Source organism: Polypterus senegalus, chromosome 9 (assembly GCF_016835505.1).
Source record: "Polypterus senegalus isolate Bchr_013 chromosome 9, ASM1683550v1, whole genome shotgun sequence".
Lineage (NCBI taxonomy): Eukaryota > Metazoa > Chordata > Cladistia > Polypteriformes > Polypteridae > Polypterus > Polypterus senegalus.
The window spans coordinates 124,429,149-124,445,023 of record NC_053162.1 but is presented as its reverse complement, the minus strand read 5'-3'; the positions used below and the strand labels follow the sequence as shown (position 1 = coordinate 124,445,023).

Here is a 15,875-nt window from a genome sequence, read left to right as displayed (position 1 = left end):
TGGTGCATATGCACAAAAATGTTGTGTATTCCCATTTCCACGCTCAAATCGCGATGTATAAAACCTAAACTTGGCGTAATGCCACGCACATTTTCACGCTAGCTCAAACCCTGGCGTATGCAAGTTCTCCGCTCAGCTTTGCAAACTGGCGGCACCCAGCGTCAAAGCAGTGCTTTTGTTCCAGTGTGGGTCCCCTTTCTTTTTTTGATCCACATCCCTGACGCAGCTTTACCATATAGACTGAAATTAACCGCATATTGTTTATTAGTTTAATGCATCTCATTGTAATTAACTTGTAACAATATAATGGTCCACAGAATGGTCAAACTATTCTAAATACAATAGCTGCTTTAGCGTTGTTACTCTCTCTACACCTTCTTTTTCTTTCAGCTGCTCCCGTTAGGGGTTGCCACAGCGGATCATCTTTTTCCATATTACTCTCACTGCGCCACTCACAGTATTTATATCACTGTATCTGAGCGTGGAATCACAGCAGCTGATCGGAAAAATAATTATTGGTATACAGCATTTAGCACACGCTGCCTCAGCCATGCTGCCTATTTGAACTGCTCTTATATGACAAAAGCTTCAGAGCCTTTCCTGTACTGACCTCGTGGTACAGAAACAGTTTCATCCCAAGAACTATAAATGCAATCAATCAGTTCATCAATTGCTCCTTGTAGAACTGTTTGTATTTATAAGTACAATTACCTCACTGTAAACTTGAGATACAGTTATAATATTGCATAACCTGCACCACTTTATAAACAGCATATTTACATATGATGACGTTACCATTTTTAAGATGAAATGCAGCAAAAATATGTTTATTATATTATACAGATAAAATGTTAACATCATTTAAATAATCTATATTTTTAATAATTAAACATGTGAGGATACAGTGTCGCAGCGCTAGCAAGGAGCTGGCGCCCTGTTCAGGGATTGTTCCTCCCTCATGCTGTATTCTTGCTGGTGCTGGCGCGACACTGGAAGGATAGATGGATAGAATAATTAAACATGTACTACGAAGATATTTCAATGTTCCTTACAGGTTTTTTAAGAATCGGAGATCTAAGCTTAGAGATGGCTTAATGTCTATTACTGAGCTGATTGTGTGGAGATTGGGTACCTGGAGAAAGAAAAAGAAGTCAGGAATTAGGGGTTAGTATGTTTGAAAGAGACAGTACTGCTGCGATAAATTATTTCATTGAAGGTCGCGCACGGCGCAGAAAGCATCTTACATGAGGCAGGAACAATCTTTAATTGATATGATATGACTACTAACATGATATCAAGTATACATCTCAGTATTTACATTATTCAGAGAACTGTAATATCACAAATGTAAAGGATTCTGTGTCCTGTCGGAGGAAGAGAAAGACATTTTAAGAAGCACATAGTGTTTCACACACAAAGAGCACATAGAAGAACACATACAAAACAAAGCATTTAACGTGCTACTTTTGTTACGATGGGATTTGAGAAACTAGTAAATTAAACGATTTTAAGATACAGTTTATGATATTCTACTTTATGACAAAATAAACTACGTGATTAAAGTGGAAATTTCGAGATTAAAGTTGACTTTTCGAGCTTTCCCCCCCCCCACTGTGTCTCTATTTTTTTCTTTTCTCTGTACCCTAATAAGCTTTCATATGACGCTCAGATGGTGGGCTACAACTCACCTTTTCACCGTGACTTTGATATCTGACAACTTCTTTTTTATTTCGGGCACTGTGTGACTTTGTGTACTTGAGCTTTCGAGTTTCTCCGACACTCTATGTCACTCGATCAACTTCCTTTTGTTGTTTATACCACTGTTTAAACCAACCAATAGTACGATTTTCCTTGCCTTCATTTGGTATTCGCTGAAATTCTTCTATTTTCCCCTGTGCTTTTGCCATTGCCTTTTCACAGAACGCTGAGCTTAAGGGCTATTTATATTGATTTGCATATTCAAAGTGGCGTAATTCTGGGAGGAGCATGCATATGCGTTACTTTTCATGCTGATCAGGATTTATGCAGCGGAAGAATGTGAAAGTTGGCGTACGCACAGATTTATGCATCTGGAATTTTTTGTGCGTACCAACATTTCCACTTTTGTCTGTACACCATATTTTAGTGTGAATTCTACGCACAGTGTTATGCATGAGGCCTCTGAAGTTTTTCCTTTAAGAAGCAAAATTATTAAATTTTCATTTTACATTTTAATGGAAAAAATGTATATATTAAACACTTTCTATTTCAACAAAAGACAATCATCTGTTGTGAGGTGAAATGCATATAAATAACAAATGTAAAGGTTTCAGAACAAAAATCATATCTATCATTTAAAAAATCTTGGGTCAAGACGTGATCATCTCGGAGAGACACTTGGGACTAGACATTACAAACTTAGGAAGCAAGATCCGTAAGATGGTGACTTTTGCATGTCATGCCCTACTTACAAACATTTTTTTTTTCCTTTTTTTTTCCCGCTGGAAAAAAAACAAAAAAAAAAAACTTACAAACATTTTAAAAAAGTTCACAGACATCTGACCTCACAGTTGTTGGAATGCTTTTGGCAGACACACTTCATATGCTCCCAGCTCTTAAAAATGTTATACGTTCTGGATGGCACGTGAATGACTAAGCGAAGAAGAAAAAGCAGCGCGTCAAAAAGAGACACGAAAGCATTGGAGAAAAGGCAAAAAAGGATGGGGGTGGGTAAGCGAGCGAAATGAGGACAGCTGCTGTACAGGCTTTGAAATGATCGACGTGCAGCATGAGAAGCAGAACATGCAGCACAGTAGGAGGAGCAGTAAGCAAGCAGGTGATCCGTCCGCTTCTCCAAAGTGTACGTTCACAAAGCGAGTGGCAGAGACGCGAAGTGGCTGGCGCGTGGCGCGCCCCGGGGTGGAGGTGGTTTCGCGAAGCGAGCAGGGGGAAAAGCCCCCTAGTGTAGTATAAACATTATTGGCCTACTTTCTGGTAGGATAGAATTCATATTATTTTAAGTTTAATGGGTCACTACTGTCACCTAGGCAAATTTACAGGCAGCAAGCACTATATCTTATATCTGTTATTATTCTTCACAATACCAATAAACAATGCAAACTTTATTACCTTGTGATCACTAAAAGAATAAGCTATGCATGTTTATAGTTAAGATAGTTTCTTCAAAAGTGAAGCGACTTTGGAAATGAGACGGAAGCAGGGATTTATATTAATCTTCAGTCAGATGGATGATATTCTTCTTCATGCTTTACTGATTTAGATAAAAGTACGTAGCTGAGTAAACCGGAATGGAATTGATATTAGCAAGGGATTCCCGTTCATGCTTTCACTTTTAATGTATGTGAAAGAGCATACATTGAGTCACGTTTATGAAAAAAATGTCTTTCTGAATATTTTCATCTAGATGTGCAGGATAACACAATGAAATTTTTTTAATGAAATCCATTGATTACATGATTTAAAAAAAACTGTAATTCTGTATTAAATTGCAAGGAACTGCGGTTTTAGGAAACGCTTCCAACTTAAACACTCAGACTAATACTAATATATTAATATCCATGTTGATTAATATGAATATCAAGGACCAATATTAAGAATAAGGGTAACATATAATTTTCAGATATGATGTACTACTCTGTATGTGCTTTAAGAAAAAGAAAATAAAAAACACACTGTATGTAGAAAAAGCATCCTTTCTTCCTAAGCTAAGACAATCTGACTTTCCTTTGGTTAATATTATACATTATGATGCTCTCTGCTTGCCGCAAAACACAAAATGCTTTCACAATGTATGGAAACATAAATAAATGTTATCCTGAAAATCCACCCATCCATTTTTCAACCTGCTGAATCAGAACACAGGGTCACGGGAGTCTGCTGCAGCCAATCCCAGCCAACACAGGGCACAAGGCAGGAACCAATCCCAGGCAGGGTGCCAACCCACCGCAGGACACACACAAACACAACCACACACTAGGGCCAATTTAGAATCGCCAATCCACCTAACCTGCATGTCTTTATGTGACGTCTTCAGCTGTTACTAGCCTGCTGTGATTCAGCTTTTTTTAATTATACATACAGTTTCTATAAGCATTATTAAAACAAAAGAGTTCTTGGGATCAACAAATTCTACATTCTGGATTTTCATGATCGTTCATCTCCTAACAAGCCTTAAAAAGTCTAAAAGAAACTGAATAAATTCCTTTCTTTAAAGCTGCAATAAAAGAAGCTCAGATTAAGTTCCCTAACTTGAAATTATGAATAACTACTGCATTTTGTTGTTACTTCAAATGATCCCTTTTGATTGTAAAACAATATAGGTAAAATACAGCATATTGACATTTTTGGAAAATAAAGACTATAAGGGCCTGTCATAATAACATCTCTAACAGAAATTCCTCAATGCACTTCATCTTGTGGGTTCCTCTCTACACACCAGATTAATTTAACAGGACATAACTGAGCAAAATCTTCAGGGTCAAAGACAGAGAAGCAAAGATGGTAGTAATATTGAACAAGATGAGTACATCTGAATTCCATTGCAATGAACAGGTTGAAAGTGAGCTGTAAGGGTCTGCTGCTGCTTTCATTGTCTATAAAACTGGTTATACTGTCAACTATAAAGCTGTTTGTTAAAAGACAAGCGGAATTATGTTTGAACTTTAAAAAAAAAACAGAGGATGGTGAAAGAATATAACCAACAAGTGTCTGAAAGTGAAAATTTACAAATGATTGCTCATTATTTGAATAGTAGCAACACTTTGTTATAAACACCAATGAAATTTTCAAGTACAAAACTCATTTTATATTTATGCTGTTAATTACATTATGGATTGCTCCAAATTAAGGGTATAAAACTATTTTTGTAAAAATATACAAAAAGTACATACATTTGATAATTTAACTTCATAAATGGGAGTGTGGGAGATGTGACTAAATGTTTTAATTCAGAACGAGTTACAGTATATTTCTTCCATCACATATTTAACATAATATGCATTATCAAGATGCATGTTACAATGTGAAAAAAGTCTCAGTACAAAGCGAGTCTTACTACAGTGGTAATTTGCAGCTGCATTAGTTCATCAAAATCTAACAATAGTCTCATTTCCGTGAATGTTTATTAAAATAAAATTGGTTATTTGCTGAATGTACACAGCAACTAATCCAGTTATTCTTTTGTTCACATGGACAAGGTAATATAAACAATAACTGTGCTAATACACAGTTCACATTTTCTGTCCAACAAATGCCACATCATTTTTTTGACTTCAGGAAAAAAAAATGCAACCGACACAGCAGATGTAATTTTTTATAATAAATCTAGACACTAGTCCCCATATACTATGCAGACCATTAGGCTGACTTATCTGGAAAGGCATATTTGACCAAATATGCTTTACTTTATATGTCAGAATCACTTAAGGACTACACCAAATATACTTACAGTAGCCTGAGCTGTAGTGGTAGGCTGTGGAGTGCTTACAGTGGGAGAAGTTGTCTGCCGACTGGCTGCCAACGAAGCCTAAGAGACAAATAAGAAAATGAATTAATTCCTTCAGGTCACAAAATGATAAAAAGGCAGGGTGGAAAAAGATGCTGATGGATCTCTTTTATTGTCACAATCCACCTAATGCATGACCTTTGACTTTTTTGCCTCTATGTTAACATGTAAGCATTTTCTGCTTGAGATACATGAACAGTTAAAATGTTCAAGTTGAAGCACTTTATTGTCATTGTGTAACACAACGAAATTACTTTTTGTGACAGCCCCAAGGTGCATTTAAAGAAAAGTCAAATAATTCCAAATATGGCGTATACAGTGTTAAGTGATCAAGTAACCACAGCAAATTATTATTGCTGAAAGTACAGCAGCATAAATTGTTATTGCACCTGTTAATTAATAGTACATTACATATTATATATTGTATTACATTAGTATATTGCACATTACCAATATGGCTTATTGCACATGTTCAATTAAAAATGATCTCAGAATGAGGAGATTCAGAGTTCAGAAAGTTTACGGCAGATGGGAAAAAGCTATTTTTTAGTCTGTTTGTGCGTAAACGGATTGACCTAAAACGTCTGCCTGATGGGAGGAGCTCAAAAAAAGAATTTCCAGGATGAGTTTTTTCCTTGAGAATATTTTTGGCCCTTCTCACACAGCGAGTCTTATACAAGAGTTCGAGTGATGGCAGTTCAGTCCCAATAATGGCCTCTGCTGTTTTTACAACAACAACATTTATTTATATAGCACATTTTCATACAAAAGAATGTAGCTCAAAGTGCTTTACATAATGAAGAATAGAAAAATAAGAGACACAGTAAGAAAATAAAACAAGTCAACATTAATTAACATAGAATAAGAGTAAGGTCCAATGGCCAGGGGGGACAGAAAAAACAAAAAAAACTCCAGACGGCCGGAGAAAAAAAAAAATCTGCAGGGATTCCAGGCCATGAGACCGCCCAGTCCCCTCTGGGCAATCTACCTAACATAAATGAAACAGTCCTCTTTGTATTTATGGTTTTCACGGAAGGACTTGATGATGATGATCACATGGACTTCTGGCTTTTAGTCCATCAATGCTGGGGCATCATGGTGCTTTGAGTAGGTTGGTGGTGGCGCAGGCCGCCACCACAGAGAAACCGGAAAAAGAAACAAGAGAGAGTAGGGATCAGTACGGATTTTAGAGCCACCATGAATAGTTATTATGATGAATTGAACATACAGAGTATAAGGATTAAGATAAAGTGAAGTTAGGAGAAGGCCATATTAAAGTAATATGTTTTAAGCAGTGTTTTAAAGTGCTCCACTGTATTAGCCTGGCGAATTCCTATCGGCAGGCTATTCCAGATTTTAGGTGCATAGCAACAGAAGGCCGCCTCACCACTTCTTTTAAGTTTAGCTTTTGGAATTGTAAGGAGATTTGATCATTTGATGATCTAAGATTACGATTTGGAATATAGGGCGTCAGACATTCCGATATATAAGATGGAGTGAGATTATTTAAGGCTTTGTAAACTATAAGAAGAATTTTAAAGTCAATTCTGAAAGACAAAGGTAACCAGTGTAGCGACATCAAAACAGGAGAAATGTGTTCGGATTTTCTTTTCCTAGTTAGGATTCTAGCAGCTGCATTCTGCACTCGTTGCAAATGATTTATGTCTTTTTTGGATAGTCCTGAGAGCAGTGCATTACAGTAATCTAATCGACTAAAAACAAAAGCGTGAATTAATTTCTCAGCATCTTTCAATGATATAAGAGGTCTAACTTTTGCTATATTTCTTAAGTGAAAAAATGCTGTCCTAGTGGTCTGATGAATATGTGATTTAAAATTCAGGTTACAGCCAACGGTTACCCCTAAGTTTTTTACTTCCATCTTAACTTCTAATCCTAATGCGTCAAATTTATTTCTGATAACCTCACTGAATCAGCTTTTGCTAATCAATAAAATTTCAGTTTTCTCTTTATTTAACTTGAGAAAATTACTATTCATCCATTCAGAAATACCAGTAAGACATTGTGTTATTGATTCGAGAGAGTCGGTGTCATCAGGTGCTACTGATAAGTACAGCTGTGTGTCATCAGCATAGCTGTGGTAGCTCATGTTGTAACTTGAGATAATCCTACCTAAGGGAAGCATATAGATTGACAAAAGAAGCGGACCCAGGATAGAGCCTTGTGGAACCCCATATAGAATATCATGCATCTTTGAGTTGTGATTACCACAACTAACAAAGAATTTTCTCCCTGCCAGGTAGGATTCAAACCAATTTAAGACACTGCCAGAGAGGCCCACCCATTGACTAAGGCGATTTCTAAGAAACGACCCACTGCAGGGCTTTTTTAGCAGCTATTGTACCAGGCCATCATGCAATTAGTTAAGATGCGCTTTATAGTGCATCTATAGAAATTAACCAGCAGCTTCTGGGGGAGGTCAGCTCTCATTAGCTTCCTGAGAAAATAAAGGTGTTGAGCTTGTCAGCCCAGGACAGGTCCTCTGAAATGGTGACTTCTAGAAACTTAAAGCTGTAAACTGTCTCCGCAGCATCTGCATTGATTGTTATCGGACTGTGATTGGTCTTTTTAGTGGTCCTAAAGTCCAGAATAGCTTCTTTGGTCTTTTTGGTATTTAAGACCAGGTTGTTGGTGTTGCACCATGCTGTCAGATTCTGAACCTCTTCCCTATATGCAGCTTCATTGTTGTCTGTTCACAAGCCCAATGACAGTTGTATCATCCACAAATTTAACAATAATGTTTGATTGGTGGATGGGTTGGCAGTCATGGGTGAAGAGTGCATACAGAAAGGGACTTCGTACACATCCTTGCGGCACCCCAGTGCTCAGGGTAAGGGTGGAGGATGTGTGTTTACCTATCCTGACAGGCTGGGGGCGGTTAGTGAGAAAATCCAGTAACCAGTTGCATATGGACGGAGTCCTAGTGCACAGAGTTTTTTTGATCAGCTGGTTAGGTATGATGGTATTAAATGCAGAGCTGTAGTCAATGGTGAGCATCCTAACATAGGTGTTGTGCTTTTCCAGGTGCGAGAGGGCAGCATGTAGAGCCACACAGATGGCGTCCTCAGTTGATCTGTTTGCCCGATAGGCAAACTGGTGTTGGTCTAGATCAGCTGAGATGGAGGCTTTGATGTGGGTGATTACCAGTCGTTCAAAGCACTTTGCGATGACAAGGGTGAGAGTGACTGGTCGATAGTCATTAAGACAGGTTATCCTCGGTTTTTTGGGAACAGGTACAATGATTGTGGATTTCAGGCACAAGGGGACTACATCTGAGGGGAAAGAGAGAGGTTGAATATGTGTGTAAATACCTCCGCTAATTGGTCAACACTGGCCTGGAGCACACGTCCCTGCACATTATCAGGACCTGCTGCCTTCCTTGTATTGATGTTTTCGAGTGCCCGCCGCACATCATGTATGTGTACGACCACAGGCTGCAAGTCTCTGGTTATTGTCCTTGTCAAACCGTGCAAAGAAACTGTTAAGTTCCTCTGCTAGGATGGCACTGTTATTGGCTAGTGTGTATTGCATATCATAAAATGCGGCCAGAATGTGTGAGCACAATTCCAATTTTCATTAGGATCAATTGGAGCAATGATCCTTAATCCATACCTGCTGACAAACTGGAAGAAAGACTGTGAATGGCCACCAGTGATATTTTAATTACTTTTTTTAATTCCTCAACATGGAAGGTGTGACAATGAGAAATTAGAACATCAGTGAAACATACCAAAACCTACATAGCAGAAATGTGAGTCAAGTACTCCACTACTGAGCCATGGATTTTTATGTTTCTGAAGTCAAAGGTATGGCTTATTCAGACAATTAAACTACATTATGTTGGTTCTCAAATGGTCATAATGAACTGAAACAGCAGAATGCTCTTACATTCAAGGCCAAAAAGAGTCATACAGCCGTTCTGCTGCAATTTTGTGGAATATTCTGTGTTACTGTTATTATTATAATGCAATACTGGTCAGCTTATTAACCTGAAACATATAATTAAGATGCCAACTGGGATCATTATCCACCAAAACACAGCACTATAGATTTAAATATTACATCAATAGTGAACCTTAAAGCACCCTGCTGTGTAAGAAGTTATATTGGGCATGAATTGCAAACTGAAACAGCTGCACATTCCATTTAAAATTGCAATGCTTTCATTTGTGAAAGGACAACCCAATAATGCAGAGCAAAATGCAAGCTGCATGACTCTGAACTGTGTAGTAGAGGCGTCCAACACAGTGCAGTAAGTTTTTTTTTTGTTTGTTTGTTTTTTTTTTTTGTTTTTTTTTTTCCCAAAAGGGGGAAGGACCAAAGTTATGGCTTTTTGGTGACTTTGTCAACTTTAGAATCTTCAGCGAGAAACAGTAGCTGTATTAATTTTTGGACAGCAGGTGAAAGACAAACAATGTACTACAGTCGCAATCTGAAAAGCATAATATTATGTGCAAGAACTGCTCCTGATTCAAGATCTCCTTTCTTTTTTCAAACTATTTTGGCAGCTATTAGTTGCTGTGCATATTCAGCAAATAACTAATCTTACAACTATTAACAGAGCAAATACTCTCAGACATCTCGTACATCATTGTTGGCTTCACTGCCTACCAGTGACTAGGAAAAGCTCGAACCAGAAACATGTACACAAAATTTAAGAAACCTATCAGTGCCTATTTTTCTTCTCAGAATAATGTGCATAGTGGACAGAAAAGAATGCCTGTTTCTCAGTTGTATAAAAAACTCACTGACTTTAAGTGTTGCCAGAAAGTTGGTCTTTGAGAAGCTAGGTTGTCTATGTCTTTTGGGTATATGGACAGGAACAATGTGGGATACTCAGAAGACTACCATAACAGAGGAACCACTGGAAAATGTGTCAGGCAGTCAACAATAACACTGCCCATTGCAAAAATTTTTTCTCAAAAAATACCCCAAAACTGAAACCAAAGCATGGGGTGCCATTAACATTTGTCCTTTCTGTTGTCAGGAGCAGTTCTACTGTATAATAAGACAATCAAACCATGATACGTGGTATTACTTTTACAAAAATGCAATACTGTATTCATATAGCTTCCATCTCTCCAGAATGTATCTGTAATGTTAATGCTATTCTCTTCCTCTAATACATAATGTATGAAACATTTAGGGAAATCAGCTACAGTTTGTTCCACTCCACGAATGCCAGTTGACAGTAACTGGATGGAAGTGCCCCAAGACACATTCTCACATTTGTCCTTCTTCATAGAAGAAAGTAATATATCACCAACAAGAAAGGTTTCACCCCATGTTTAAGATTTCCCCAATATAGTCCTGTTATGAACAAATAAAATAATCTTTTCCTATGGATTCAGAATCATATTTGGTGTAAATGTTCATGCTACTTGACTTCAACATCTGAGAAAAGTCACTTTTAATTTTTGGTCACAGGATATTTTTGCATAAAGTGCATCAGGCTGAATAAAGTCACCTCAAAAGTATTAATGGCATGAATAAGGACATTTAAGTGCTTGTGTTTTGAAGATGCACAGATGGGTGAATCATCAGAATAATATAGTTAAGAGGAGGTTTAAAAAAAAAAAAAAAAGTTACATACAAATTTGCATTCATTTTTACAAGCACCTCTTAAGTTAATGTATGCAATAACATTTAAATCAAATAGTACTAAGCAAAAAAGGTACACCATAGTCAATACTGTCCATCAAAATGTTTCCTTTTAGTCAAATATTTAATATTAGTCTTTATGAAATACAATAAATGAAACCATACCTGCTGAACTGCGGCAAAGCTTTGTAGCTGGGCTGTGTTTATTTGTTGCTGCAACATTAGCTGCTGGAAATACTGGGCTGCATTTGGTTGTCTCTGTAGTGCTTGAAGAGCCTAAAAATGTAAGATGCAAATATTATATCGGATAAACTTTGGAATGATTTTAAAGCTGTCCTTGGTCAGTGAACACTAATAAGTATTCTCAGGCTGTGCCTTGAAAAAGACACACATATAAATGGATACTTAATTTCAGCTAATGAGTATCAAGTACATTAAATTAAACAACATAACATTTTCAAACCCACTTAATCAAAATATGGATTGGGGCTGTTATGGCTACATTGAGAGCAGGGCAGAAAACAGGCCTGGACAGGGCACAACAATCCATCCCAGGGTCTAATCACACAGTCATTTACATTGTAGAATTTCCAGTCAGCTTAACTACCACATAATCAGGAATTTGGGAGGCAAACTAACAGCGATATGGGAATGTGTGAATTTTAGAAATTTTCCAGGTGCAAGATTAAAACTCAGGAAGCCCTGAGATGGCAGTGTTAACTCTTCCACCATGCCAACTTTAACCTAAACTACACTTATTAACTGACTCGAGTTTTTGTGTTTTTAAGAATTACTTAGGAACATTTTGAAGTCAATTCATTGTTTTTTTTTTTTTTTGTTTGGCACCTGACTCACTGCTATGACAAATAACCCACCTATGATATACCATTCGATTCATTCTAATATCTAGTTATGCAATAGGTCGAGCCTGAAGTTGTGCATGCAACATCAACTAATCCCAGTGGTTCACCAACCATTAGGAATCAAAGTTACTTCTTTTCACAAAGCTTCAAAAAAATTGGGATTATTAATATAGGCATTTGAACTGTTATTTTATGCTATTTTGAGTTTGCTGATATAACATTTTTGATATTTGATTCTTTTTGGGTGGTGCTAGCCCTTTAAGAGCCATTTCCAGAAGGATAAAAGTGACACATAGATAGGCAGGTGAGATATCGTTTTAGTTTATTTCAAGGTCAGTGATAGCAAATATGTCATTATTGATCCTTTACTAGGGATCTAATCCACTATGGACCTCTACCTGAGGGTGAAAATGACAAATGTATTTTACAGCTGATAATATTTTGCATTAAACATTTAAATTAAAGCCCACACTTCACATTTTCACATATATATTTTAATTCTTGTTTATTTTGACCTTAAACTTCATTACATAAATCACTGAATTTCTTATGAACAACTTGAATAAGGGCATCTTACACTAATTCAGTCTGTTTCTAATATTTTTATAAATACTGAAAGAACACGAGTGTTGATTTAATAAAATAAAGACATTGCAAGATGCATAATATATACTGTATTTACTGCCTCTTTTCTACTTTTAAAAATGAATGTTCTTCCAATTTCTTGTACATACTTGATCTTTCAGAATTCTAAGCTAACACTCTCACATATTCATTCAAAAAGCAATAATTGTATACTACAGAAAACAGTAAATTAAATTTCACTTAAACCTCTTAAATGCGGCCACTAACCTGCACAGCTTGTCTCTCATATGGCGACATCTGGGAAATCTGTGGGGTTCGGGTATTTCCCCCTGATGATGTATTGCCGTTTGTTGAGTTGGAGCTCTGCTCGCTGTCTGTCTCCATAATGATGTCACATACAGGACCACTTAGATGGGTGATTAACTGGGAATGGAAAGAAACGACACTTAGCCGAGTATCAAATACAAGGCACGTGAACATTATATATTGATTAAGCTTTACATGTATGCTCTGCGCCTCTATTAAGATGAAGTGCGGTGAAACGTGGGAAACAAAAATGTCCAAGAAAAGGATACTAAAAATATTCCACGTCTACAATTGTCCCGTAATGTTGCACATTGTTGTTAAGATTTTGTAGATAATTGTTAACGTGTTGATTAATCTATTACACCGACGAGGCAATGAGAGAAAAAAAACACGTTCAGTAAATAATCTACAATACTGTACATCAATTCAAAAATACCTTCCCAAATTGTCAGTCTTTGAAGGAAAGAACACTGTACTCGTGCTGTGCTATTTACTGTATTAACATCACTTCCATACAACCGCTGTAAGCATGCATTAAAAATGTAGCAAAATGTATTTTATTTATTACCTTTCACAAAGCACATGATAAGGAAGCGTTCTATAAATCCCATAAGAATGCAACTCAAATCGTTAATAAGATACCGTAGCAGAGAATTACCTATAAACGGCAAAAACAGTAATTTATATTAATGGAAGAAAAAAGTGTATATATATATATATATATATATATATATATATATATATATATATATATATATATACCGAAAATGTTCAATAATGCAGTACCCTAAGTAGAGCAATACGCTTATGTCGATTAACGGAAAAGTCTTTAATAATAAACTGTAGCAATCAACGCTATTACACTGATCAAAATAATCTTTTGAAAACAACGCAGTATATGACGTGAGTTTGTTCTGTGTTTGGAGATAAACTAGGTAAACGGGCGATGTTTCTGAAGAGTGCTGTCTGCAGGTACTGTACAGGGGAGATAAATCACTTTGTAAATATTAACTCTCAGCTCGCTTTGCATGACTGCCTACTTACCTCTTTTGCTTTTCAGCCTATTCTTCTTGCCCTCCCTTATCTACTTATGCCTACTGTTTAACTGTAACGAGAAGAAACGTGCGACAACTATGATCTATTTAGAGTTTTCCTTCTTTTTCCATCTAATTTTTGTCCACGAGCTCACTTCCGGTCTGCTATAGTCTTTTCCGTCGCGTCAATGACGACCGTGGCCCGCGTCACTCCCCTCACATCTGGATGTCAGTTGTCTTAAGACCAGTGAAAAAAGTTATAATCTTTTAGTCGACTATAGATTTTGCCAACCTGTAACCAGTGAGCCGCTATCATCCGCGTTCTGAGTTCTCGTCGCTTGTTGAAAAACTGAATTCGAAAACGATGTATAATTCAGTTACAGATGAGGGAATCTATTGCGAACAAAAATGTTAAAAATGTTTCACTTGACGCAGAAAAAAAGATCAACTGGTGAACAGATGGAGTTCGCTTATAGAATGTTACTCTAATTCAGCCACTATCTAAACCCTACTAGTCCAGTTTGGGAAGGACGGCGCCTACCTCGGCAACTGCAGTCACAACCTGTTCGACATGTGGCCAGTTATGTACACACTCCGCACCAATTTTGAGTTGCCAAGCAAATTAACAAAAATCGAAAACTAAACACGAACTGTTCTGATAGCCCGGGCTAAAGATGCTCACCTTCAGCTTTACCTTTAAGTATGTGCCTACAGTGTTGAGGATCGAGTTATCATATCAGCCTGGGACACATTCATTTCAAATACGGTGATGACAGTGTTAACCGTAGGCTACATGGCATGGCTGCCACTGTAAGCTCAGAGCACTATCCTCTAAACAATAGCGACTTTAGGTGGCTGAGCTTCAAAAAACGTCTTTATCACGGACCACTGGATCGTTTGTGTTTTACGTATTCTATTACTGTTTAGGGAATTGATCCCAGGTGTGACCGAAACAGAGAGCATGCACACTGTATAGTGAAAATGACTCCCAGAACAACGTTTGTGTATATCTTGAACATTTATGTATTTTTACTGTAAGCATATTTGTTAAAATTAATAATACTGTAATAACAAAATGAATATCAATGCAGGAATAACTTTATGTAGCACAAAGGTCTGTTACAATTTATATTTTGGTGTATAAATATTTTAAACTTTTCATAGCTACAGCCCCGTGAAAAAGTAAGTACATCATACCTCATGTGAACTGTTTACTTTTTTTAACGTATTTGAACAGAAAAGAAACATTAGAACTTAAAGCAAACAATACTTGTAGCTAAGGATATCTACCGTAATAAAAGGATTGAGTGTCTGTCCAGTTGTTGTGTCTCAGTCAGTCCAAAAGACGGCGCCTCACGTTTTTAGTAATGAAATGCATTGCGGTTGTCATTCCAGTAGATGTCGCTTCACAAACATTAACACTGCTTTTACGAATCTTCTACTAAATGGCATGTAACAGAGACATCTGCATTCAAATATGCACTACAGCAGTTAACGCTGAGGTCTGTTGATTACTTATATAGAATATGAACCCGTCTTAGACGGGTAGCACAGCCAGTGCTTGAATAAAAATACAGGGGAAATTTGCTTTTTCAATAATTTTTTCAACAAAAATATCAATAGATCTATTGGTCTGTTGGGGAAAAAGTACACATTTGATCTCAAAAGCTGTGATTGCCCCCTTTTAGCTGAAATTATTTTTTGCAGGCATTTTGTTTAACTCCCGCCATTTTCTGAAATCAACTCAGTTACATTTTTACCTTTTCTCCATGCAAAACTCCTTCAATTGTAAGATGTTTTTTGGGGTTTATTGCATGTATTACACATTTCAAATCCCACCACAACATTTCAATATGATTCCAATCAAGGCTTTGACTAGGCCAATCCATAATCCTCCTTTTTTTTTTTTGAACCATTCCTTGGCGGATTTCCTAGTGTGATTTGGGTCTTTATCATGTTGAAAAG

General features: G+C 36.9%; 1 protein-coding gene across 3 annotated transcripts in view; it reads right to left on the bottom strand.

The window, feature by feature from the left end:
- phc1 (polyhomeotic homolog 1) overlaps positions 1–15,280 on the bottom strand; it is a 54,580-nt gene extending 39,300 nt beyond the window's left edge. Inside the window, exons 1-4 of one of the 3 annotated variants that reach the window (XM_039763743.1) lie at positions 15,201–15,280; positions 12,838–12,993; positions 11,288–11,398; positions 5,447–5,524 (exon numbers count right to left, since the gene is read on the bottom strand). In XM_039763743.1, coding sequence (XP_039619677.1) covers positions 5,447–5,524; positions 11,288–11,398; positions 12,838–12,954 — 306 coding nt within the window. In that variant the 5' untranslated portion in view covers positions 12,955–12,993; positions 15,201–15,280. Of the gene's footprint in view, positions 1–5,446; positions 5,525–11,287; positions 11,399–12,837; positions 12,994–13,920; positions 14,097–14,451; positions 14,476–15,200 lie in introns of those variants that run through there. The other 2 variants (XM_039763744.1, XM_039763742.1) reach the window with 2 other exon arrangements.
- Positions 15,281–15,875: the final 595 nt, after the last annotated feature.